Source organism: Anabas testudineus, chromosome 9, assembly GCF_900324465.2.
Source record: "Anabas testudineus chromosome 9, fAnaTes1.2, whole genome shotgun sequence".
In the NCBI taxonomy this organism is placed as follows: Eukaryota; Metazoa; Chordata; class Actinopteri; order Anabantiformes; family Anabantidae; genus Anabas; species Anabas testudineus.
Window position 1 is genome coordinate 8,764,918 of NC_046618.1, and position 25,289 is coordinate 8,790,206.

Below are 25,289 nucleotides of genomic sequence, written 5' to 3' on the forward strand. Positions count from 1 at the left end.
AAAAAAATATGCAGTTGATCATCTAAACATGTATAGGCATGTTTGCAATTCTAAAGGTTCATTTATTTCAAGATTATACACAGAAATGACACATGAAAATACTGCCATTTGACAGATGACAGGAATTAAAAACAAATAGGAGCCTAAATAAAACCCACTCTTATTAAGTCTTAGTTTTGTTAATCAACCGCTACAACTGGAATTCTTCATTATTTAGAAAAAAAAAAAAACTTTCATAAATATAACCACTTACATGTAACACTGTCTGCGTTGGAGAACACAAAGACAGAGTAATTTTATAGTCAAAACATGCCTGTCACAGCATAATCAACTAATTGCTATGACACCTAGAAAAGAAAACCTGAAACAGGAACAATCAGTGTGTGTACACTAACATACAGCTCCACCATCACCAGTTTGTGTTCATCCTACTTAAGCTGAATAAAGGAGTGTTAAGACAAAATGATTTGGTCCAGAAGTCAAGAAAAGCTGGTATCACGTGTCCAGAGAAATGACTTTGTCTAGCGTGCCAACGATGTGTGAGATTCTATGTTAACAGACAAACTGAGCAACCAACAATAGAACAAAGGATGGATGGTGTGACAAAGAGGAAAATGTCATTACCAGTATTTTTCACTAGAGGGAGCACTAGCCTTTGTTTTGAATAATGATTGAGTTCTCCCTACAGATTACAGAGAGGTCAACCTTTGGACACTGCTGCACAGGCACCATGTTACATCCAGTCAGGACAAAGTAGGCACATTATGCACAGGTGATATAACCAAAACCTTTAAACCCCAATAAAACGTCCACATGGCACAGAGCTAAACTTAGGGATAACCAGAAAAGGCCAAGATACAGAAATGCATTTTCTTGCCGATAATGTACAATACATTACATAACATGGACAGTGTGTAGCACTGTTATAACGACTATGAAATATCTATTTCACAGATTGATGGTAACACAGCAGAGATGATTAATAAAAACATTTCCTTGTTCATTTCTTACTTTAAAACACATGCTAACATGCACCTCTGAAACCAAGAAGTGTAACCCTGTTAATTATCTCTGATGAGAACAGTTTGATTCCTTTACTAAAAAACATCATATTGGCTTGTAATGTTGCACTTGGCTGATGGCTTACTTAATGTGGCATTTCAGCTGCTTTGAGTCTTTGCAGAGAGAATTAAACAGAGTGTAGTGCAAGAGAAATGGGTGGGGGGGGGGGTGATGAGGCCGTAAGGAAATCAACTGATAATCAGGTTAAGGCCATTGCTGTCCGTTTGAACTGCACGGAGGAGCCCGAAAAGAGTGCAATCCATTCAGAGAGGCATGAAAGGAGCCTTTCCCAGTTTTCAGCTTTCCTCCCTCAGTCATCGGCGACAATGGACAGAGCACGCAACTCGCTGAGCTTGGCCTCAGTCTCTCTCTCCCTCTGCTCATCAGTCAACCCTGCCTGGTCGATCTGGTCTGTTAACTCACTGAAGATATTGTACATTTCCGTAAAATAGACCACCTGCAGGGCAGAAAGGGAAAAAGAAATGACTTGATGGAGATGGTAGGAAAAAAGTCTTGTCTGACATGAGGTAAATACTGAACGGGAATCCAGTCTTTTTAAGATATCTCTCAGCAAAAACTCCAAATTCATATCCATATTCCAAACTGCTCTACTTGCACAATCTAACCTTGCTTTCATTTACACATCTCTAAAGCTGCTGGTCTCATAGATCATCAACCCAACTAATGTATACATATATAGATATCAAACAACTCTGACAAAGCCCCAAAAACTCTGCGCTTCAATGGGTAGTGACCCTGCTTTTCTTACCCAATCTGAACAAGAGATGGAGAGTGTTCACTGAAAGCTTTCTTGACACTTCCCACCCCTGCTTCTTCCCTTTAGTTCATGAGTCAGGCTCCCTAGAGAGTTGCTTTGATGATTAATAGACTTTAATCACATTACAAGTCTCCAGAAGAGTAGGCAGGGAATGAAAGTACTGGGAAATACAACTCCTTGAACCCCCCCCACCCCCACAAACACCTAAATAATTATTCATGCAACAATGTATACTATACCATGCTCTTAAGTAAGCTTTTTTTTTTTTTTTATTATGTGTGTCCTATTGTAGGCCGAAACAGCACAACCAACCAAGATACCCAGTGGGAGAAATGCATACTGAGTTTCAACAGGATAAGGACTAGGTTAAGATGGAAATAAACGAAGAATCATTGCGTTTCACATGGAAATAACATTTGTCTCACTCTGTCATGAGAAGATTTGACACAGTCAGCCGATAGGAAAAAAGTCAAGTTTCTAAACCACCTTCTACAAGCCTTTTTAAGTGCTCAGTCTGAAAGACCTTAGTATGTTTATACCAATATTTGCCACCTAAACCACATGAGTGGGCCATAAGTATTGGGTTACTGCTGTTTGTGGGGGTAAAGCGGATATTTTTTTCCCAAAAGTGGCTTGTTGAAAGGGCCATCGGAAATGTCCATATGACCAATGATGATAATGTACACCAGATCAGTGTCTGGGTACCCTATGCTGAAAAGACACTCTACTATTACAATTAGTCGAGTCACCACGAGGAGTAAATGCAGCCTCACACAGCTGTGACCACCTACCATACAAAAGGAGCCTTTGGGTAAAGCAGAGCTTTAATTTACTGAGAACTTCAACATACCATAGTCCCAGCTGCTTAATATTTATACTGAGAGGATACACTCTGACCTCTTAGCCTACAATTATAATTAACAATACGTGACTACCGTTTCGGGAGAAAATCAACAGAAAAAAATGACAAAGCAAGTAAAGTGTTTTTTAAATGAACACATGCAGCCGAGAATTCAAGTGAGGAGAAAAATCTATCAAGACAATGTCTCAATTCATCAACATCTGTACAGGTGGACAGGTCAGGCTGTGTGTCCCACTGAAAGTTGCTGGACAGGACTTGCGTTAGTGACGCTGAAGGCTCATAACAAAGGCAGCCTTTGTGCCTTTTGCTGCTGCCACTGGGAGCTGCGCAGCAACAAGCGGCTGGGAGAGAAAGGAGTGGAGGATGAAACTGAGCACATGCAGCAAGGCTGGGGATGAGGTCCACTGGGCCACTGACCACCCACGTGCGACTGCGTGTGTGTGTAAACATGTGTAAATGCTCATTCATGTGCGTGAGTTACATGAATCAAGATAATGTGGACAGAACAAAATAGCCTGTGTGACTAAGAGAAGCTCTTAGCATCATACAAAGCCATGCAAAAGGTAAAAAAACCCCCCACAGATTTAACCTCAAAAGAGAAAAGTTATGTGCTTAGAGTTATAGAATTATTTTATGTTGATTGCTCGCTTCACTATTTATTTATTTATTTTTAGTTCAAAGTGCTTCACAGATCTGATAATTATCTGATAATTTACTTTACTAATTAGGAATTTGCCAGTGGCTGCACAAAGGAGGAAATGACATCGCTAGGCAGGTCTGGGGTAGGGGAGGGGGACATGGTGGCGCTAAGTTGAGACACCCAGCTGCATTAAGAGAGGCTTCAGGTTAGAGGAAGGCTAACAGAGCTGGAGTCAGACACATGAGGCCATCCTTCCCTAAATAGTGGTGTGAGCCACCACTGAGGGTTAATTTTATTAGGACTGTGTGGTGGGAGACTGCCAGGATCATACACTGCCTTCTATCTCTATCAATGTTTAAGCAGTGCACACAGGACGTTTCAGCAGCTTTTGGGGTGAGTGTGTGTGTGCGTGCATGTGTGAGTGTGGGGGGAATCTCTAACCTGTGCCCGGATGAGAGCCTCAAAGCTAGGCTGGAAGTAGTCAATACGGCTGTGGTAGAACTTGGGCATCTCGTCAAGCAGCTGCTTGTTCTTGACCTCAAAGTCTTCCTTGACCGGTCGGAGTTCCTCTCTGGCCTGGGATGAGGAGGGAAGAAGGTAAACAAATGAATAGGTGACTATCAGTTCTGACTTTACTGAACAATCTCATATTTCACCAATGCCTGTTAATGTCATAATTCACACAATGCATTATAGTTTAAACTAAATTCATCATTTATACCATCATTAGTGTCCTTTTCTTATTGTACAGAAAGATATTTGCCTAATTCCCACAGAGAAGCAGTGTAAAAAAAGGCTGTAATCACGACCACAGTGAGGAGGAGTGGGTAATGTGGGCAGACTTGGCTGTGAGTGGACTCCAGCACCACTGATCTGTGTGCGAATGTATTAGTGGGTAGTCTACTGTAGGCATGGAGTTATGGAATGCACAATGAATATGTGTGAGAGGGTGAGAATTTTTATTAAGGAGAAGGGGGAAGCTGCTATATTCAAACTACAACATATTGTTTATCAGCTACATTCCGGTATGGTCTCTACACCTTAGTTTTCTCCACACATGCCAGATGAAATGGCATTCGGGTGTTTTGTCAGGATCATTTCTTTAAGTGCACAGGGATTCAAAGGGCAGGGATGAGGAGGCCTCTTCAAGGCTTTGTTCCCCTGACAGTGCTTTTCTCAAAGTGTGTGGGTGGCTCGCCATGTGAGGATGTGTTAGAGGCAATAGCATAGGCAACACTGCAGCACTATCTGTGAATGCGTGTGCTTCTGTAGTGGCCTCATGGTGTGTGTGTGTGTGTGTGTGTGTGTGTGTGTGTGTGTGTGTCTACAATTCTCAATTATGTGCCTGTAGATGTGCAGCAGTGCCTTTTTTGAAAAGGCACAACTTGAGAGCCTGGTAGCTTGCGTGGGTGAAGGAGCGCACATGTACAGTATGCATGTGCGCAACTATTTTTGTTCATATCCAGTCAGCATTTGTATCATTTTCCACTTATTGCTCTCTATTCACAATACATGCAGCATGTAAGAGCAAATGAACTCTGCTCCTCTACAGATAGAGGGAGCATTCGGGTGTATGAACACGTGCACCGATGCAAGCGTTAAACTCACAGTACCTGGTGTAGTTTGACCATAATGGGCCCAGTTTTTTCTTTCTCTTCGTACTTCTCTACTTTGGCCTGCAACCGTTTGTAGTCCTGTAGTGCTTGTTCCCGGCGTTTCACTGCCATATTGAGGCTGGGGAAGACACCACTGTACCTGCAAGACAGGTACAGACAATGTTAGAAATCTTTGACTACACTAAACAAACATACACGCACGCGTGCATATATGCAAACAAAAAATACACCCACTCAAAGTACTAAAATGGAGGGGGGAAAAAACTATCACGGAAGTTACTGAAATCACTCAAACTGCTTTCTGTGCTTTACAGAATTTGTAGACATGCATTCTGCATTAGATCCCATCTTAATAAAAGTCATTATGAATAAATAAAATCCCTCTCCTCAAAGTCTCATTGCAGAGGTACTCTCAAACCCCAGAGGACAGCTTTGCATTAAGCTTCCTCTAATCTATTATCTAATTACTGTAGTTCAAAATGGCATGAAACAATTCATTTTGTGACAATTATCATATTCCAAATGAAAATATATTCTTGCAATGAGAATCCTAGTCTTCAGCACTAAAAATAGGAAAACACTCATCTGTAACTTAGCAACAGGAGTCTGTGCTTCATCCTGGGACTTGTTGCACTGGTTTTGTGGCTGCTTTTAATGGGAAGCAGGAATTCTGTCTACTGTAAATACTCCACCTAATGATATTTAATGAAAATACTGTATAAAAAATCAAGTTGATATACCTAGACAATAGAGAACATCTACACTACAAGATTAAAGCATACTTGAATGTATCCAGCATAAATATATGGTATGCAGAGGATGCCCAAACTTATTTCTAAAAAAACTGAGGTAGTTATGTTTCATTTTAATTTATTCTAAATACAACAAATAATACAGGTGAGAGTGAAGAGGTAATTAGCTGTTACTAAAATCCCAGCAGTTACAGTATTAACAAATTAGCAGCAAAGCAAGACAACAGTTAGGAAACAAATATTTAGCCTTCCTAACATGTAAACACAAACAAGTGAGAGTGTCTTTAAAAAGAAGGCCACACCATGATTCATACAGGTGTCTGCTACATGTGAGTCAGTAATAAAAACAATTGTAATGAAGAGTGAGATTGAGTTTTTTGAATGACTCATTTAAAACATTTCATCAACTGTGTAGGCACACTACAATACTCTACAATAGTTTATTATGTGAGTGTTATTAGCCACAAAATGTGTGGGCCTTGTGATTTACGTCCCTCTCCATGCCAACCCTTGCCCTGCTCTAGGCAGCAGATGAGGGAACCAAAGAACTTGTGGATTGACTATGAAATCCTAGATTATGGCTGTGTCTGCCTGTGAACCTTACCAGAGCTAGTGACGTGAACTGAAGCTCAACCTCAGACAAGCAGGGATTGTTTTCGACAGGAAGTTAAGCAAGGAGTGGTCTTGTAGTGTTTGAGTGACATCACGGACCTCAGTTCAGCCCAGCCCTGCAGCCTACGCTTTACCACTATTTATAAAATACCACTTTGGCCCAGTTTACAACAGGGGTGGGTGCCGATCCTCAAGTCTACTATCTGCTCCAGTGTACACATACTTGAAGTACCAAGGGATTATGTAACTGCCCTCTAGGCATGACTGCTCTCCAGCATGATCCTACTGGCTGATGACAACACAGCAGCAAACTGTCAGCTTTCAGATTACACGAAGGGTGACTACGTTCTCTCCAGCGTACTTCACCTAACGGCAGTTCTTGATGACACACCATGATGGCTGTTGTTCTGCTCTGAAGTTGTACAACAAAGGAAGGAACTGCCATGTTTTAGCATACAGCGAATGCTAAGTGCCACTGCGCTCCTGGTGCCGACAGGAGAAAGAGCTAGACCTAAAGCCAACTGCTTATTAACCCATTTCTCTCTTTTTCATGCGAGATGCTGATGTCTTACTGTTACATTCAGGGCACTCTGTCCAAAAGTTGAAGTGACTCAGCTGTGTCAAAAGCTCCCAAATAAGAATATGCTGGCATATGAAGATGACTATACATGTAATGATAGTTCACTCCGGACACTAGACATTTCTCTCGATGTCCTGGTCTTGGCTGGACAACTAATAGACAGCTGGCTAGGTCTAGACTTGTGGTCAGTCATGTCTTGTGCTGGTTAAGGGCTGCGCGGGGGCCAAGGGCATACCACTGTCCATGTGACAGGTCAGGGTGTGGTTAACAGACTGAATGGAAATAGCATCTGGACCAGAGTGTGTGTTTATGAGCAGCTGCCAATCCACAGACAGACCAGTCTGGCCCATCAGCCAAGCCCAAGTATGGTCTAGACACCCTCAGTCTACGATGCTGGCTGTCCTCCTTGACTATCACCATCACATAACTCACTACAGCAAAAACAAAAAAAACATTTTTGTATGGTAGTCAGTGTAAGGACACTCATTCACATAATTAATTTCCTAGCCCCCTACTGTCACGTAGACCAAGCTATTATACTCTTTCAATTTTTTATTTATCACATCTACTGCTTTACCTTAACCAAAACCTAATTCCAACCCTAACCCTAAAACCTAGTCAAAATAGCTCTTTAAACACCCTACTCATTGTGAGGACCGGCTTTGTAAAAATGTTCTCAGTCCAATGGTTAAAAAATAAAAAAAAAAAGGAAAAGAGGGCTTAACACACACACACACACACACACACACACACACACACACACACACACACACACACACACACACACACACACACACACACACACACACACAGGCAAGAACATTTTTTATGTGCAAATTACCACCTCCAATGTTTCCCTGTCTCAGATGAAGACTTAAGAATGTCAGAAAAGTTTACATCACATTAAAGGTTTTGTTAAAATCTGCTTACTGCAAATGTAAAATAACTACCTATGCAAATGGTGTAAGAGCAGTGAGCCATGGGAATATGTGTGTTTGTCTGACAAGCATGCCAGCAGAACCTCCTTTGTCTCAGCAGAAGGAGAGCTTGATCTGCTGCAACTTGCCTTGTGCTTTGTTGATGAAAACTCAGACAACTCAAGCAGGCTGGATACATGATACACCAGAGAAGATGAAAAAAGAGCAAGACAATTTCGTAGCAACATCCTGGGTACATAAAACTGAAATTCAATTCAAAAATTCAGCAACAAAATCAGATCAAATTCGATTGCTGTCCCCCTCCCACCAATACTGCAAACTGAATCAGCCTCACAGGCCAAGGCCAAACAGTCCAGTTGGCTCTAGGCCTCACAACCCGCTCCAGGGCAGAGCTTCCTCTTACTGAGAGGGGTGAAGATGGCTTGTCCAGTCATAGCTCAACTCAGGGCAGAGGTCTCAAAACAGGCTTGACTTCTATCTCACCCAAAAGAGCAATGGAGCAGAAAGGGCTAGGTTAGGAGGCCTAGATATCACAAATGCCTGAATGCCCACGCACTCCCCTCCCCGCACATAAACACAGTGATGTCATTCAGTGACCCTGCTGAGCAGATAAAATTCATGTCTGGGCCTGAGAGAGAGAGAGAAAGAGACAATAGGGGGAGAAGTTGGGGACTGCCTTTTTCATTTTGTTACTGTACATTTTACCACATTAAGTGTTAAGAACGGATGCCAAAAATCAAAATAGCAATCACACATGGACACAACCATGTATCTAACATGCATACATACACACACACATACACACACAATCCATTCAAGGTCTTCCATTAACATTAACGGTCTCCTTTTCAACTCTCCTCTAATTCCCTGTACAATGACACAAGATCACCAATAGAGTAGTTTGAGACTAAGTAAACAATAAAAAATATTCATTAGTGAACGACTAATGGAATCTTAATGGAAGCTGTCAAGTATAGTATCTTTTGTATCTTGGTTTTCTAAAGAAGTCACTTTAATAAACTAATAGTGCTGCAGTTTTAAGAAGGGAAAAGTTAATCAAGAGGTCAATTTAGCTTGGCTAAATTACTTGTTTGTGAACTTACTTTCTCTGCTCTGTTTCAGAATTGTGTGAATGTCAAACTTTATAGTCTAAAATATGGTCTTTGTGAGACAGCGCCCTCTGTAAAATCTGGGCTAGTGTTTGTGTATGTATGTATGTGTCCTGAGACAGTTTTTCTCCTCAACCCATCTACGACTCTGGGCCCAAGAAGCTGGGCCCTTTGCCATATTCTGAGCCTGCCCACACGTCCGCCTGCCGCCCACCAGGAAGAGGAAATTAGAACCATTCCATCCTGTCATTGCTCCGCCACCAGAGCACACGAGGAAGAGAGGGCTTAACACACACACACACACACACACACATACACACACACACACACACACACACACACACACACACTATTCCTTGTGTACAGTGAAATTGCTTCACATTGGCTACTTAAAAAATGTCAGGTTCATGTGGGGAGAAAATTCTACATAAAGTTGTAATAAAAAGATATGCACACAGTCCCTTACAAAGCATATGTTTAATCTCCTGGGAGGAGCCAAAAAGAGGAAGCAAACCCTTAATAAGCTCTCCGGAAGATGGGTGGGATTGTCCAACCACTCCCTTCAGTATCTCTGTTTTGCATGTGCATGTCTGAAGTATTATGTTAAAAAAAGTTAGGCTTAAGGAATGGAATAGCATTCACTGCCTGTTCAAATGGGGGCGAGTATTAGGAATGAGAACCAAATAAACTTTCTTCCAGACACACTACCACCACAGCAGCATTGCTCACTCACTGTATTTCACCATACTAGTATGAGGAGGGTTCGGTTCGCTAATAAAATGCTACAAGACACTAGACCAGGCTGTCGCATGGATTTATCACATCATAAACAATAAGCTGCAAAACTTAATTATCTTTACAATATTTTATAATTCACTGTGTGAAACATTCTACCACTCAAACACTCAGAAACAACTATCTGACAATGGTCTGGTATAGAGAGATGTTAAAACCCCCTTCAAATCAAGAAAATCAAGATGGACACTTACTTTTTCAGAGGGTCAATAACGGTTTTTTGGATCTGGTTGACCTGTAAAAAACAAACAAACAAAGAAACAATACATAAAAATAACATAAGAAATAACAATATCCCTATTAGGAGAAGTGGCATCATGAATTGTTATTCATTGTCAAATTGAGTTACATCAAAATTAAGCTTGGAACAAAACAGCTTCAACATCTCTCATTAGCTGTAAAATATTGCCACTGCACAAACATCAGTAACTGTGCATATTTCAAATGGAGTACTCATGAAAAAAGGGGAGGGGGGCTTGGAAAGAAACTTTCATGACGTTGACTCTTTTATTGTACACAAGCCCTGAGGAGAAACCCCTGAATATTCATTGAGCTTGCAATACAAAAGGATGAAACTGTCAGGGGACGGACATGAAAGCAAAGCCCAACTGATTTCAAATCCTGTGGAGGGTGGGCTGCCTTACAAGATGAAAGTTCTTGCAAACAAACATTTTAACAATAACAGTTTATATTTCTCTGCATTCTCCTTCTGGTTGCCAGAACCAACGGGGAAGGGAAAGAGGGGTCGGGGTGGGGTGGAGGAGTAGAGGGGTGTTAAATGGAAGTAAACGAACATCTCATGTTGAGGCCTCCAGCTCCGGCACCAAGTCTCATCGACAGAAGTTGACGCACAACTAATAAAGTTTCCACTGTCATTTACATTGCAGATTCAAAATGACTTGTTACATACTACATCTCCTAGCATTACAGAATGCTAAGTTAACCAGGCAACCGAGTCAAGTGAAAACCAAATGCTAAGAGCAGTGAAGAATTTAAAGCAGTGCGATGTGAAGTGACAGCTGCATGAGAACAGTGAGCAGCTCCACTAATCATATGTTCACTCGCTATTGGAAGGACAGTCAATCACACAACAACAAGGAAGCGAGATCGCAGCTGTGGTTTGTAAAAATGCCCTGACCATCTATGAGAACATACAGCAACACTCACTGCTTCACACAGGCATATTTCCAAGTACAAAATGGTTGATTGTGGTTTGAGGGAAAACAGAGAACCAATAACAAATAAGTACATGGGAATTCACATTTTCTTTGTTTTACATATTCACACCATCCCCCCTCCCCAACTAGAGCTGCGCCTGCTTCTAAGGTGAGAGCATGCAGCGAGGAGGGAGAACAACAGCGGCAGATTTGCTTAAGCATGCTGGTGCCCTCTACCCTCTGCCCCTTCCCACAGAGGGGGGGGGCAGAGCTATTCCTTGGAGGCCCTGCAGAGCCTGAGGCCGGCGCTCAAGCAGCAGTCTCCATCAGTGAGTCACGGGGCAGAGGCCATCCCGGCACACAGGCCTCCCAAAAATACACACAGATCGCAGAGGAAATCAATATCCCTCCAAACGGAGCATCCTCTACTGCTCTGCCGCCATCTACACTGGGGCTCAGCTTCAGCAGCAGTGTGCCGGCGGGGCTGTGAGCCCTCCTCAGCCCCAGAAATAAACACACAGACCTGGGCCACTGCTGCCTTCATTATCGCTGCACGTTTTATCTGCTGGCTCTCTTACTTGTGGGCCCTGCGGCAGAACATCTCGTCTCAACACGGAGAAGAGCAAAGGGTGGATGCTTTTGTGTCTGTTTCGCTGGAGCAATAGAGTTTCTGTTGGTGCCGTCAGAATCAACAGTCAGCTTGAAGGGAGAAGCTGCAGCACTGTTTGAGTGAGCTGTGCTGGATTTTAAACACCTAGCAAACCTGAGGTGATATTCCACATAGCGGACTGACCAAAAAGTGCTCAGAATCACTATTTTGCCTTTAGCTCACTTTTAGCCACTATACAAAAGTAGACACACAACCCAGCCCAAACCTGGAACTGAACATTGTGTTAAGGCAAGGATTTTTATTTAGTAAGACTGAAAGAAATGCAGAGAAAATCAGGTGTGACCTAGCTGTCAAAATCCACTCTGGATGAAAGTGTGTTAAAAAAAAAGAAATACAACCACGTCAATACAGTTGGTGACTGTTGTGCTCCACAAGTAAGAACTGTGCTGGAATCAAAGTGACTGGCTGATTCACTGTCAAAGACATCCCAGCCACAGAGCCAAACAGAAAAACTACACATCATGGAGCCAGAAAATACATCCAATACTATATACTACAAAGACTAGTTGCACATCTTGCTACTAGAGGCTAAGAATAGAGAATCATATTAAATTGATGACTAAGAAATTACAGAATTGATATGGATACTGACTAACCCTGACCTACACGGTTTGGCAGAGTTAAAGGTCATAACTGTGAGGAGGAAAAATGGGAGCAGAGAGTTTGATGCTGAAATTTCACAATATTCAAATGAGGTGGAAAGAAAGCATTGGATCCAACTTAATTTATCCATTGACTGTCAAGTATGTGTGGCAACAACTTGAGTTTTGAATTTGAACACAGTGAAAATGAAAAAAATAAAATACAAAAGAAAAGTTGATGTTGTATAAAATCTAAAGAACGCAAAAGTTGCTCTATCCTGAACACATAAGTGTTCTCACTGGCACTCGACTAAGCCAAGTCCTGGAACATATGCACCCCGGGTTACAAACCCACACGCTCAATCCAACCCACATTTTACTTCGTCTAGTCATCCAAAATGGCTCTTGTGAAATGTAACCTGTATGTCAAGTTAAGAAAAAGTAAAGTCAATCTTAGCAACTGAAGACAAAAGCAAAGATTAACAAAAGTGACCGCTACAATATATGTATATGTAGTGGCTTCAACTCCATCCAACATATTTTGTGGATTTTATATTTATTTTTATTATTTCACAACAGAAAATACAAATGTTTTCTCAACCAAATATACCTGGTACACTATCAGATGGTGTTCAAGTGAGTTACTACACTAAATGTTATTATGGTGTTAAAGGTGGATTTTTAAAAAATGTATCTATTTTCACCACCATGGTAAATCGTTGTTGGTGAAAGTTTATGAAATCATTCTGGTTCACAACAAAATGTGAAAAAGAAGAATATTTTAAGGCAATGCATGTGAAAAGCCCAGAACACCTAACAGCAGGGCAATGAATCAAGAAAACACAGATGGAAAAAAGGAAAATCAGTATATGTTTCACCGTGATCTCCTGTGTTTTTCCTGTATTTTTCCTCTTTAAAAGTCTACTCTTCACAGTTTAGTGCCTTGAGGATGTACACATACAGTGGCCACTATGATTCACATTATAAGCACCAGTGGCAATGATTCTAATCAAAAACTAAAGTGCACCCAGCAAATAATCTGAACCTGACAGCTAAAGAACAAATCGTCATAAAGTACAGCTATGAGACAGCGGGCAAGAATATACTGTATTGTTTAGAGTTTTGGAAAGAAATCTCTGCATATCTACAGCTGCCCCATGGGACACAACATACAAAAGTAAAAGGCACAGAGATTATAGGAAACACACTCAAAATCAACACATACTCTAAATCTGAAAACAGAATCAAAAGAAAAAGTGCAACAAGAGAGGAAATGTAAGCTAATTATGCAGTGGACTATATTTTACTAACACTTGTCATGTAACTTCATGAATGTCAGTGTTGGTTTGGTCTGTTGGTTATTCTGTTTGTGTGGTCTGATTCCCTAGTTGCTCTTTTAGTTTCTAGTGTAATGCTGCAGGAGGGATTTGAGGAGTTGTATACAGCGTTACTTTTTTTTGCTGTAATATAACGTAACAAATGTTGATTTGAAGCCAAATGTTTCACTCAATAAGTAATGCAAGAAATACCACAGACTTGATCACTACACAAGCTATGAGTGTAAGTACTTGTGTGAATTTTGTGGTAGGCCATATTGTCCTGTTGAGAATTGGCCTTTTCATTGTACGAATTATTCTACAACAGTGACTCACAAATGCATCAATCTTCACAGCTGATAACCAGTAGCTTGAGCTTATAGAGGATGATGCCACAGATGCTTTTCAAGCAGACAGCAGAAGGAAAGACATACGGATAGTTTTTAGTGCACAGGCTGCACAATATTGACAGTTATGAAAACATGCATTTTCAACAAAAAGCCCTCTAGTTTCCTACTTTGTATGTCTGAGGAAAGCATTTCCCCTGATAGCAATCTAATACCAATGGCAAGTGCCAAGAAAACAAAGCAGAGGGAAAAAAGCAAAAGAGTGAGATAGTACAGTAGATTTTTTTAAGTGTGGAAGACAGTGGGAATGAGTCTAACCTTCTCTTGGTTGAATGAATCCATCCTTTTCATGGCTGTGTCTAAAGCAGTCATGGAGTCTAGGAAGGCCTGGTCCTGCTCACACAGTGGGTTGCTCAGCAGGTCTGCAGAGATCTTCACTGCTGCTTTGGACATGGCTGCCAGACAGATACACAAAAGGATACTGCTGAAACATAGTTAAATTAACTTTTGTAAAAAGACACGTACTGCACATTATAAATGTAATAGAGGTTTACATCTATATGTCTATACAAACACATTCTAATCCAATTCACCAACAATATTTTTCTATTCTTCTTTAACCACAGGGACAGCCTTTGTGCATTACACTAAGGCTTGAAGCGTTTCATCAGTGTGTGCTCGTATGTGGTAGGGTCTTCAAAAGCAAGATTTTGGGAAATAAGTAAAGAGCAAAACTAGAATGGCACAGTGCTGCCCCCATTGTAAAAATCTGAGGGGGTGGTGGGGCTGCCTGCCGTGTTGAATATTCACCAGAGCAACAAGAATATTTGCAATGCTTCTACACTGACAGCACCAATTACTGTTAATCTGCACTCATGCCACTTTGTTTAGACACAGCGCACATATCAGATTATGGCTTCACTGTCAAAATAAATGAGCCGCACTGAGGAGACACAAGCTGACAAAAGAGGCTGTGGTGAAAATGGGCTTCATAGAGATCTGGTCTCTTTTCACACTCTGTTGGGATTCTCTCAAGACCAATTTTCAACCAATTAATTACCATGGTGTGACATTTCCGCATACATTTACATTTGACAAGTAACAAATTGCCTGATTTGAACTTGTCGGATCAGACAACAGACAATGTTGATTATAGGGTCATGAAAATCAAAATGTGACCTGAGGGCTGTGATTTTATTATTTCTATCAGTAATGTCCACATAAGTGAAACCTGTGTCTCGTTGTCTGAGATGACAAGATGAACAATTTCTAAACATGAAATGCACTTTATTTGCCTTCTTTAATTAGCCTAATTGAAATTGTGTTCTGGAGAAGCCCTTAAAAAGATATTATCACCCACCAACAGCTAATTTATTAGCGAGTTTAATAGAGCTCTGCATATCTCTACCCTTGACTTGATAAATGCTGGTGGACACAGAAAGCAGTGTACTGAATGCAGTGCTGACATGCGGAGTAGGTCCAGTTTTTTGTCTGGTAGCAGTTGGTGGAGAAGAGACCTGTGCAACAGATGGAATCCATTAACGATAATGAGGGCCTGACAGCTATGACACTTTGATGAAGCAGACATCCATATTCCAGAGCACAAAGGAGAGGAAATGAAGACGACTCCACTCCTCCATCCGTCCCTGCTCCTCCACCCCCACAACTGACTACTTACCACAGGCCATGTCTACTGCTACTTCTCAAATACACAACTCCAAAACCAACAAGCAAATAAAAAGTAAACATGGTTTCTGTGGCCGACAAATGCATGAATAAATGAAAAGATGGTAGACAAATTGAGCCCTAACTGAACACTACTCAAAAAGACTCACTCATAAATACAACGCACACAGACAATGATAGCCTAGAAAAAAAAACAAAAACATAAAAGAAGATTAAGGTGGAGGCTCGCAATCTTGTGTCATTTGTCGAGTTGTTCGTAGAGCTGAAGCACAACCAAACAAACTAAGGCAACCAGGTGCCCTACTAGCCTGGAAAAACCTGTCAAGTAACATCAAGAATGTTGATGAACAACTGTAGATCAATGGCACACCAGGCAGTAACACACAGGCTGTTGGCAGAACACACCTAAATCAGCCTCGGTGCTTTTCTTCATGTCCTTGTGAAGCTTTTTCGTCTGATCCTCCAGCCTGTAGGACAAGAAGAATAATGATTATCAGCCAGTTTCTAATACAGGAAAGCAATGATATTGGCTTAAATGTATTTCAATTATATTTATTATTAGAAAGAAAAGACCAAATCAAAAACATAGAAAAGGAAATGAGTGTATAAAAACATGGTTGAAGAAGGAATTACACATTTCATTGATTTCACATAAAATGTTATTGTAACATCCGTTAGCTAATTAACAATACAGGGAATTCTTCTTGTTACTGTCAACAACATTTGCGCTCAAAAGCATTAATGTCTTCAATCATTCCAGTGCACATATTCCATTGATGGGTGTTAAAAATGGCAATTACCAGACTATGGAGGCTGAAAACACATGCCATTCATTATATCAATTAAGGCGAACGAGAGGTTTAGAATGTCCCCCGAGACTGCTGTCATATCACTTCTGCTTTCACGAAAAAGGGAACGTGGTAGGATTTCATTTCCATCATTGCTTTGAGACGCATATTAACTAGGAAGACAACAGCTGTGTAATCCCGTAGGATTTTGTTGGGGGCACTATGGCCACTGGCCGCAAGATGCAAAGCCAAATCAAACCTAAAATGGAGGTTTGGCGCCTTGAAATATATAATGTTGGCAGATTATTATATAGTTGAGCAGGTAAAAATCAAAGAGTGGGTTACTGCTATATATCCACAGGCACATGAATGAGACCTGAACGTGAATGGTTCTCCATTGAAATGACACTGGCTTCACTTATTTGTGACATTTTAACAACATCCATATAAATACGCAAAGTTAGATTTCATCTTCATTTTTGAAGAGAGAAAAAAAAAGAAATGTTCACAATGGCAACATTCTGTGTTATCACCAAAATAGTATGTGGTGTTCTGGGCAACTGTCAAGAACAGTAGAAAACCCTCTGTGGTATTAGCTCATGTCAGATTGCACTTTTATTATAACAGTTTTGAGCTACACTTGTAATCTTTGAGTGCAGTTTCAGTTATTCATTTGTTTCCCTATTAAGGGTAGTAGACTCTGAGGGTATGGGGTTTAAGTGTAGAAAGAGGAAAAATCATTAATTATTTCTATCACAACTTGTTGTCAACATGCCTTTGTTTAGCATGACATTTTTTGGGATTTTTTACTGAATCTCTACAGACCAGATGGAAGATGTTCCAAAAATGTCATTTGCAGAAAATGATGTAACCTCATCTCTTATTGTTCACACCACAGGAAAAAGAGATTCTGTCATAACAATCTCCACAGTAACTTCCTGTAGCCCTCTCACCAATTAGATGTAACTGGGTCTTATAAGACATATCAGCCTTCCTCTAAAGTAATATAAAGACATAGTTCTGGCATTCAGAAACACGCGTTTCTACTGTAATCACAGCAAGTACTATTCACATTATAGTCAATATTTTCAGCAATACTTCAGGTAGTATTGAGTCAGCATCTAATAATTAGAGGACTTTTTCCTGTTTCTGTAACATCCCTGGTAAACACATGTTCAGTGTGTATGTAGTCAAAGAGGACAATTAATGTGAAGAGTACAGGCTACTCTATAATCACATGATCACACAGTTTTCTGGTATGTTAAGAGGCGCTGACATAAGAGACAACAAATGCATGCAGCTATCACTTCGAGACATTCCTGCAAACTGAAAATTGCTTTTGACATTGTTATAAACATCTGGAAATACTACCATGTACTCAGTTCAATCATTTCTGTCTTTGTGATGGCAGCAAGCAGAAGCAGTTTAGAAATCATACTACATAACCAGACTTTGTTTTGAATGCATGTCTGAATGCCAGTGGAATAAATGGAGGGCATAATGTGAAACAAACTGAAACTAAAATAGTGTCTTGTAAATTGGCTGACACAGTTAACACTTGAGAGTAATGAAAGGAGACAAATATGAGATGAGGAAAATAACAGTAAAACCCTGCCAGTCGTGGAGATCTGGTTGGAGGATAGTGGGTGAAAGCAACTCACTATGTAAACAAACTAGCATGCTCTGAGACCAATGTCTGTAGACTCAGTAAGTGCTCTTGCAGTGCTTGTTTGTGCATGTGAAACTCGTGTTCCAGATCGTACTGTACCTCCTACTTTAAAATGTGTTGCACAATGCTTCTGCCTACTCTGTCAGCATTGACAGAGAGAGAGCCATTCTGGATGGATGCCAGGTGAGCCTCGAGTCTCTTTCCAAAAGGTGTTAATAGAGCGGCCTAGTGAAACAGCTGCTGCTCCTTGCTCCAGTATCCCAGTGATGGGCCTGTGCAGTCACTATCATGCAATTGAAAGACACAACTACATTTTACATGACTTTAACACAAGTCTTTTAGTGTTGGTTGGATAATAATAATAATAATAATAATAATAACAAAAATAATGAATAATAAAAAATAAAAAAACTTTAACTAAAAGAAGAACTGGGTCAACAGATCAGTTGATATTTGCTGATTACAGATGTATTTTGTATAAATTGACAATTTAAAAGTTTGGGTAAATGCTTTTATTCGTGTAACAAGTTGAAAACAGAAGTTAAATTGTAGATTCTTTAAAGTAGCCATCTTATTTTATGCTCTGGTAACAACTTCCACCAGCTTTATGAGGTTTTCACCTGGAATGCTTTTCCAACAGTCTTGAACGAGTTCCCATTAACCATAAGTATTTCTTGGTTGTTGTTCTTTCACTCCGCAGTTCAAATCATCCTAAACTGTCTCACTGAGGTTTAGCTTGGTAATTGTGGAGGCCAGATAATCTGATGCGGTGCTCCATCACTCTCCTTCATGGTCAAAGAACCCTTACATAACCTGGGGGTGTGTTAATCTTAAATGCAGTTAGCTGGTGATTTAAGAGACTTGTACCTCTAATGAACTTATCTCCTGTGGCAAAAGTGTGTTTTGTGGGGTTTGTGGGTTTTACTTTTCTTGCGTTGTCTTGGTGAGTGCTAGTTTTATTACAGCATCGTATGAAGAATTTAGCCGTTTTTGTGACTTCAGAAATAAACTTGTTCTTGCCATTTTCCAGATCAGCTGACTGTAAAGATGGACTATTATTTCTCTTTACTTAATTAAGCAGTGTTTCACAAAATATCAATAATATCAATATTTCATTGTATATCAACACTACCTCCACAGAACGCAACAAATATTTCCAAGCAAATTAAGTTCATCTTTGACATGGTGTATATGTCAGCCCAAGATCTTTCCGGGTAATTTCCTCATGAAGCTAGTTACGATACTGCTAATAGTGTGCAAAGTTTCCTTCAAGGCAAACAGTTGTTATACACAACTGTTTTGCCAACTAGATAATGCCATGTAATTTTTTAGTCTTGGCATCTTCAGTATTAATATTCAATGTAGAGAATAACAGAAACATAGAAAAACATTTAACTGTAACCTAGAGAGCACTGACAAATATATTTTTCACCTCTACAATGTCCAGCTCAATAAATATTGTGATATAAGTATTAATTTAAAATTGATTTGAATTTCACAAGTTGAAAGTCAAATTATACCAATGTTTCTTGAGTTAGGTAGACAATATTCAAAAACAGGTATCGTGGTTTAGGCTATCACGTATATTTAGACCACAGATACACAGACACAACATGGTGTGTTGATATGGATCTCTGGGGTGGGGAACCTAAATGTCTGCACATGCCTGCTGCTCTGACTCATCTATAAGGTCTACTGGCACCACACCTTCTTTATAAAGGGCCCTACTACTCACCAAAACCTGAGAGGAAAATGGTGTTCCCACTCATTCTCCTGGGCCCTCAGGGAGTTTCTATAACCTTTGCCTCACAGTGAGGCAAAGGTTATAGAGCTTGCAGGTCCTTGGCACCATTCTTTCTGGTGTTGATCGCTCTTCTCTCCTTTAGTAAACTAAGATTATATGCATAAAGTACTGTTTCTAATCATGCAACTGGCTCTACTTCCATGTGTTGTCACCAAAACATAATTTCTGCAGTGTGCATTTCATTTCTTCCTGCATGCTCTACCCAAGGAACACCCCTCAACGAGATCACAATGACTTTATCGTCAAGCGAGGATGCGTTTGATATGGACTATCTGCTGCTGCCTGCTGCATGTGTGAACAAACAACTCTGGACAAGGTTCACACATTATATGTTCATTTGACAAAATGGCTCATGTTACTCTAGGCTGTCTGCTTAAATAATATCAATCAACCATTAAGACAATATCTTTTTAGTTTCTTTCTAACCTTCAAATGTGCTAAATGTTGCATGCTGTAATGTGACAATATGACATGTTGTGCATTTACTGGTACTTAAGGAACAAGGACAGCTTTCTTGAGTAAGCAGTTTTTTTTAGTTGTCATGTAAATAAGAAATGTGGTTCCCTAATTGAGGCAGGAGAGTAGTGAAACCTCATGTCCCGATGTAGATTCCTTTTGGACAATGCTCTTGTGTAGGACTAAAGCCTGCAGACAGAAAACGCAGCAAAGTGGAGCGGCAGGATGAAAAAGAGATCATTACAGATTGATGCCTCTTTGTTTTAAAATCTGTCCACAGCCCCACTAATGTTTGATGATATAAAAATTGTTCTGTTCAACATACTGAAACTCAGTGTAAAAGTCTAAATAACTTTCAACACATATTAAAATTAAACTACGCAAAGTCTTCTCCAGCACATCCCAAAGATTTTCAATAGGGTTATGGTCTGGACTCTGTGATGGCCAATTCATGTGTAAAAATAATGTGTCATGCTCTCTGAACCACTCTTTTACAATTTGAGCCCGATGAATCCTGAATATTGTGGAAAAAAATTCCACTGATAGAATAACCTGGTCATTCAGTATATTCAGGTAGTCAGCTGACCTCATTCTTTGGGCACACAACGTTGCTGAACCTAGATCTGACCAATTGCAGCAACCCAGACCATAGCACTGCCCCCACAGGCTTGTACATTAGGCACTAGGCATGATGGGCACTTCACTCGCCTCTCTTCTTACCCTGATGTGCCCATCACTCTGGAAAAGGGGAAATCTGGACTCAGACCACATGACCTTCTTCCATTGGACAGTTCTTGACCCAGTTTTAGTAGTTTGATCAATCTCTTTAGATGTTTTCTTTGCTTGATTCATGCCAATAATTTGACCCTTCTGAAACAGATTAACATCTTTTCCACAACCACAGGATGTATCTTCAGACATGGTTGTTTAAGGAATGAGCAGCTACTCTCTGCCTCAGTTAGGTTTAATTAACTTGTTGCCAGCTGAAACATTATCATCCATGAAGTAATTATCCAATGCGAGGCTCTTACCTATTGCTTAGTTAAATCTAAGTGGTTACTTTTTTTTGGATGGGCGGTGTATAAGCTTCTCAGACAACAATGCTACTGCTTGTAAAGTCTCATTCAAAATGTTCCTTTCCAGGATGGAACATGTGTTTTTGTTTTGGCCATACACTGGCCCAGTAACATCTGGACACAGGTTGAAATTGAAAACAGTGAAATTTGTCACTAATGGCCAATTTTAAATCATTTTAATACTAAAACTACAGAATGCAAGCACCTGTCCTAACATGTATGTAACTGATCACGGAGTCCTGCCTCTGTCATCATGAATAGGGAGGGGTAAGAGGATTCAACGAAACACAACCTTTAAATCCAAACTGACAAAAACCAATACATTTAATCAAAAAGAGCAATTCTTTATGAACACTATTCATTTTACTGGAAGAAATTACTAACATGTATAATAATTTGCCAACAAAACTGTAAGTAATAATGTGCAGAGTGCAACAAATATATAATTTAGGGTAGTTACCTTTTAAGTCTTAAGTTTAAGAAAATAATAATGATGCATTTACTTGAACCTTTATTAGACTACAGGTTCTCTCTTAAATATAGCTTTACTGGTCTTCGATGTATCTACCAAAAAATAAGCTCTGTTTTCCAATTTCTACATTCAGACTGCACCAGAGCTCAAACGTGGGTCCTTTCACAGTTCAATGTTGAGAAAAAAAAGTGACCAAACACAGCAGGGTTTGACAAATTGTGTGGGACAAAGAAACAGTGTTGTACAATGAGGAGCATGTTAAGTGTGACTTTCTCAAAGTGCTTTATAAACATATAAAGCCAAACTTCCTACAAGTAAAATAATACAGTTTAACACAATGTACAATATACAGCAACAATCTAATTTTGGATCATCATGCATACATTTGTTAAAAAATTCTCCTAATACTTTCAGTGTCCCAGCTTCATTACAGTGTATCCAGTACAGATTTCGTTCTATGTACTTCAGACCAGGGAATACACAATAATTCTATATTTTATGATAATTACTAACACATCAGTAGTATAGCTTAAGTCTATGAAAATTAAATGCTGAAGAGAATTTGCTGATGCTGATTACAATTATAGGATGTAACTTTTTTTAATATGTTTTTAATAGAAATATGGCCTTCCTAACTAATTTTTCAACAATTTCTGCTTTATTAGTAGGTTTTAAAGTATTATTAGTATTTATATTTATTTTCCTTTAATAATGACTAATATCTAAAGGCTATGCGTATAATGGCAGAAAATAGCACATGGAAGAAGAGCTTATTGGAGCAGGGAGGTTGATGCGAAGCAGAGTAAGCTAAATTCAAGTGTCATGCTACTGCTTGCTGAAGTTGCACCTTATGCCTTTAACACATTTATTTTGACCAAAATTATTAAATCATGACTTTTTCATATTGGCACAAATAGACATCTGAGTGGATTTAAGAATGCGACACATGTTTTATTATACTTTTTAAAGAAAATTACACCATTGAAAGAGATAAACAGACTTACTTTTGGAGTTTTTCATATTCCCGCTCAAAGTCTCTTTCAACCTAAAAATAAGAACACATTTCACGTAAAATTACTTTATTTTAATTGTTTAATCACAAAAATGTTTCATTTTATATCTACATATCTTTTTATCTCTAATCAAAAGGGACACTTTTAAATATTTCCACATCATCTGAAAATGAATAAAGAAAACTACTCACATGGGTTAAGCTAAAAAGACATAAAATATGTATATAAGTTTCCGGTAAAAGTTGTTACAGTCCCAAGACTCGTGTATGACCACTCAGCCATCTTCAATACTACTACTACTACTACTACTACTACTACTACTACTACTACTACTTTAACTAGATAGTAAACAGTTTATGTAGTTTTTCCAGATTTTTTTGGAGAACAACTCATGAGCTATAGCTTTTCATGAACACAAGCTTTTCAAAATACAAGTTCACAAGGTCAACAAGGGCTAAAGCAGCTTGTCCAACCATTTCTCTAAAATATGTCAAGCTTGTTATAGGCCTCATAGGTTCCTGTCTTGTGGTTTTGTGGGCTCCTGGACTTAAACACAGTGGCCGAAACAACAAGGGAGGTAGCTGACACTTTGTGAGTAGTGGATCATTTAACTGGACAGCCTCTAACCCACTCCCTGGATTTTGCTTAGGATGGCACAGGAAGCACAGTGACTGCTGGGCCACAGACCTATTACAGAGGAAGTGGTTTTCTCCAGCAAAGAGAACACCCACTCACTGTCACTTCAAGGTAACCACCTCTGCCCCCTTGAATGGCTCAGACAAATTGGCATTCAATATGTATTTTGGGTGTAGCACACAGATGGCATTATATGACTATTATTTATGATGCATTTATAAAGCATTAACTACAGCTAAGCATTCACAAAACACTTTTTAAAACTCTACAATAGATATTTTAGAGTGATGAGTGAATTTAGTGTATGTTTGTACAGATGACTTACAGTTTTAGAGACAATCTGCTTTTTGGGTTGTCCAATCTTGAAGGGAATCCTGAAATGACACAGGTAACAGAAAAAAGTAGCTTGCAAATTACTGAAAGCTTAAACCGTCATCTGTTGCATGTTGGCTAACAAGAGGTCTTAAGATGAGCAAGTGCCTCTTCGTCCCTGATTGTTTCATTGCTGCCACAGACAATTTAAGAAAGTTAATCCCTGTTTCCCTTAAGTATACAGTCACTTCATGTCATTGCGGAACACATCTGGCTCTCATTACAAGCAAATACTAAACAGAAGTGGCTGTCCTGTCTTTTCCCTGTGGATTTACTACATTACCCCGTCTGGCCTAAGCAACCCGTTTACTTGCACAGGTTATTAGAAAGATATAATACATGCTGGTGAGATCAAAAAACCCAAAAGCCCTTACAGCTCTTTCAGAAAATATTAAGACCCCCTTAATTGTTTTAGGTTTAATTGTTAATAATGAAATAAAATAACAATTTAAATATTAAAACATGTTTTTAAACAGAAATTTAAATCTGTCATTTAAAAAAGTACTCATAGCCTTTGCTGTGGGACTCCAAATTGCGGTCAGGCTGTTATGTTTTACTTTTCCCTTAAATGTGTGTTGGACTTGTTTCTTAATGCTGTAACTGAATTGCCAAGGCTGAGAATGGCGTGTTCCTATGTATATGAACGTCGCAAATTCTGATCAAATATAAAGGGCATAAAAATTCTTAAAATTTGTTAAATGTTGAGTGTTAATAATTATGGAATTAAGTTTTGAATCACTACATCTGGCTGTCTGGCCAAACTGAGTAACCAGAAAGGAGGGCATTGGTCAAAGATATTACTGAGAACCCAGCTGCTGAGCTAACAAGAGCTTAGGATCAGCTTTCATGAGTAAGCTGATTTCTTGTGAATGATAAATCTGGTTACATTAACTGAGTTAGGAGATTTGAGAGACTCAATTTCTGTAGTACATATCTACATGGTAGATATCTCTACCATGTATACATGTAATCAGGTTTATAATAGGCTTTTTTACCCCAAAAGCTAAAAAAATGATAGATTATTAGGATGATTACAAAGAGTGATGGTTTCCTCTTTTTAGAATAACGTCTACCCAAAGTCTGACTAATTTTTGATAAATGAAAATTGCTCAAATTTGAAAACTGCTTTCGGCCACATATTTAAAAACATATTATAGACAAATTATACTGTTAAATGCAGCTCCGTTGCTTCCTATCTGTCTCTCACTATGCTCTCTATGCCAATACACAACTATTTTAAACCGATTTCTCCGAGTAATCTCGATATTTAAGTAAAAAACAAAGACAGAGAAATATAAATAACAGCTAAAATCAGTTAATAAAATAAAAAAAACAACAGCACAACATATAAAAGAAAATATAAACTACTAAATATGTCATGGCAAAAATGTATTATATAAGCTAAATGCTAACAACAAGCATACAATTACTACAAAGGATTCATGTCAGAGAGACAAGTACAACTAGGACAATGACCATTCTTTAAATGATCAACCACATCA

At 39.3% G+C, this 25,289-nt stretch overlaps 1 protein-coding gene across 1 annotated transcript in view; it reads right to left on the bottom strand.

Annotated features, from left to right (window-relative positions):
• Nucleotides 1-41: 41 nt before the first annotated feature.
• The window catches only part of bin3 (bridging integrator 3), a 32,883-nt gene continuing 7,635 nt past the window's right edge, over nucleotides 42-25,289 (bottom strand). The window contains exons 2-9 of the mRNA XM_026344087.1: nucleotides 23,741-23,789; nucleotides 22,771-22,811; nucleotides 15,907-15,968; nucleotides 14,134-14,270; nucleotides 9,939-9,979; nucleotides 4,956-5,097; nucleotides 3,784-3,918; nucleotides 42-1,519 (exon numbers count right to left, since the gene is read on the bottom strand). Coding sequence (XP_026199872.1) covers nucleotides 1,373-1,519; nucleotides 3,784-3,918; nucleotides 4,956-5,097; nucleotides 9,939-9,979; nucleotides 14,134-14,270; nucleotides 15,907-15,968; nucleotides 22,771-22,811; nucleotides 23,741-23,789 — 754 coding nt within the window. The 3' untranslated portion in view covers nucleotides 42-1,372. The remainder of the gene's footprint in view (nucleotides 1,520-3,783; nucleotides 3,919-4,955; nucleotides 5,098-9,938; nucleotides 9,980-14,133; nucleotides 14,271-15,906; nucleotides 15,969-22,770; nucleotides 22,812-23,740; nucleotides 23,790-25,289) is intronic.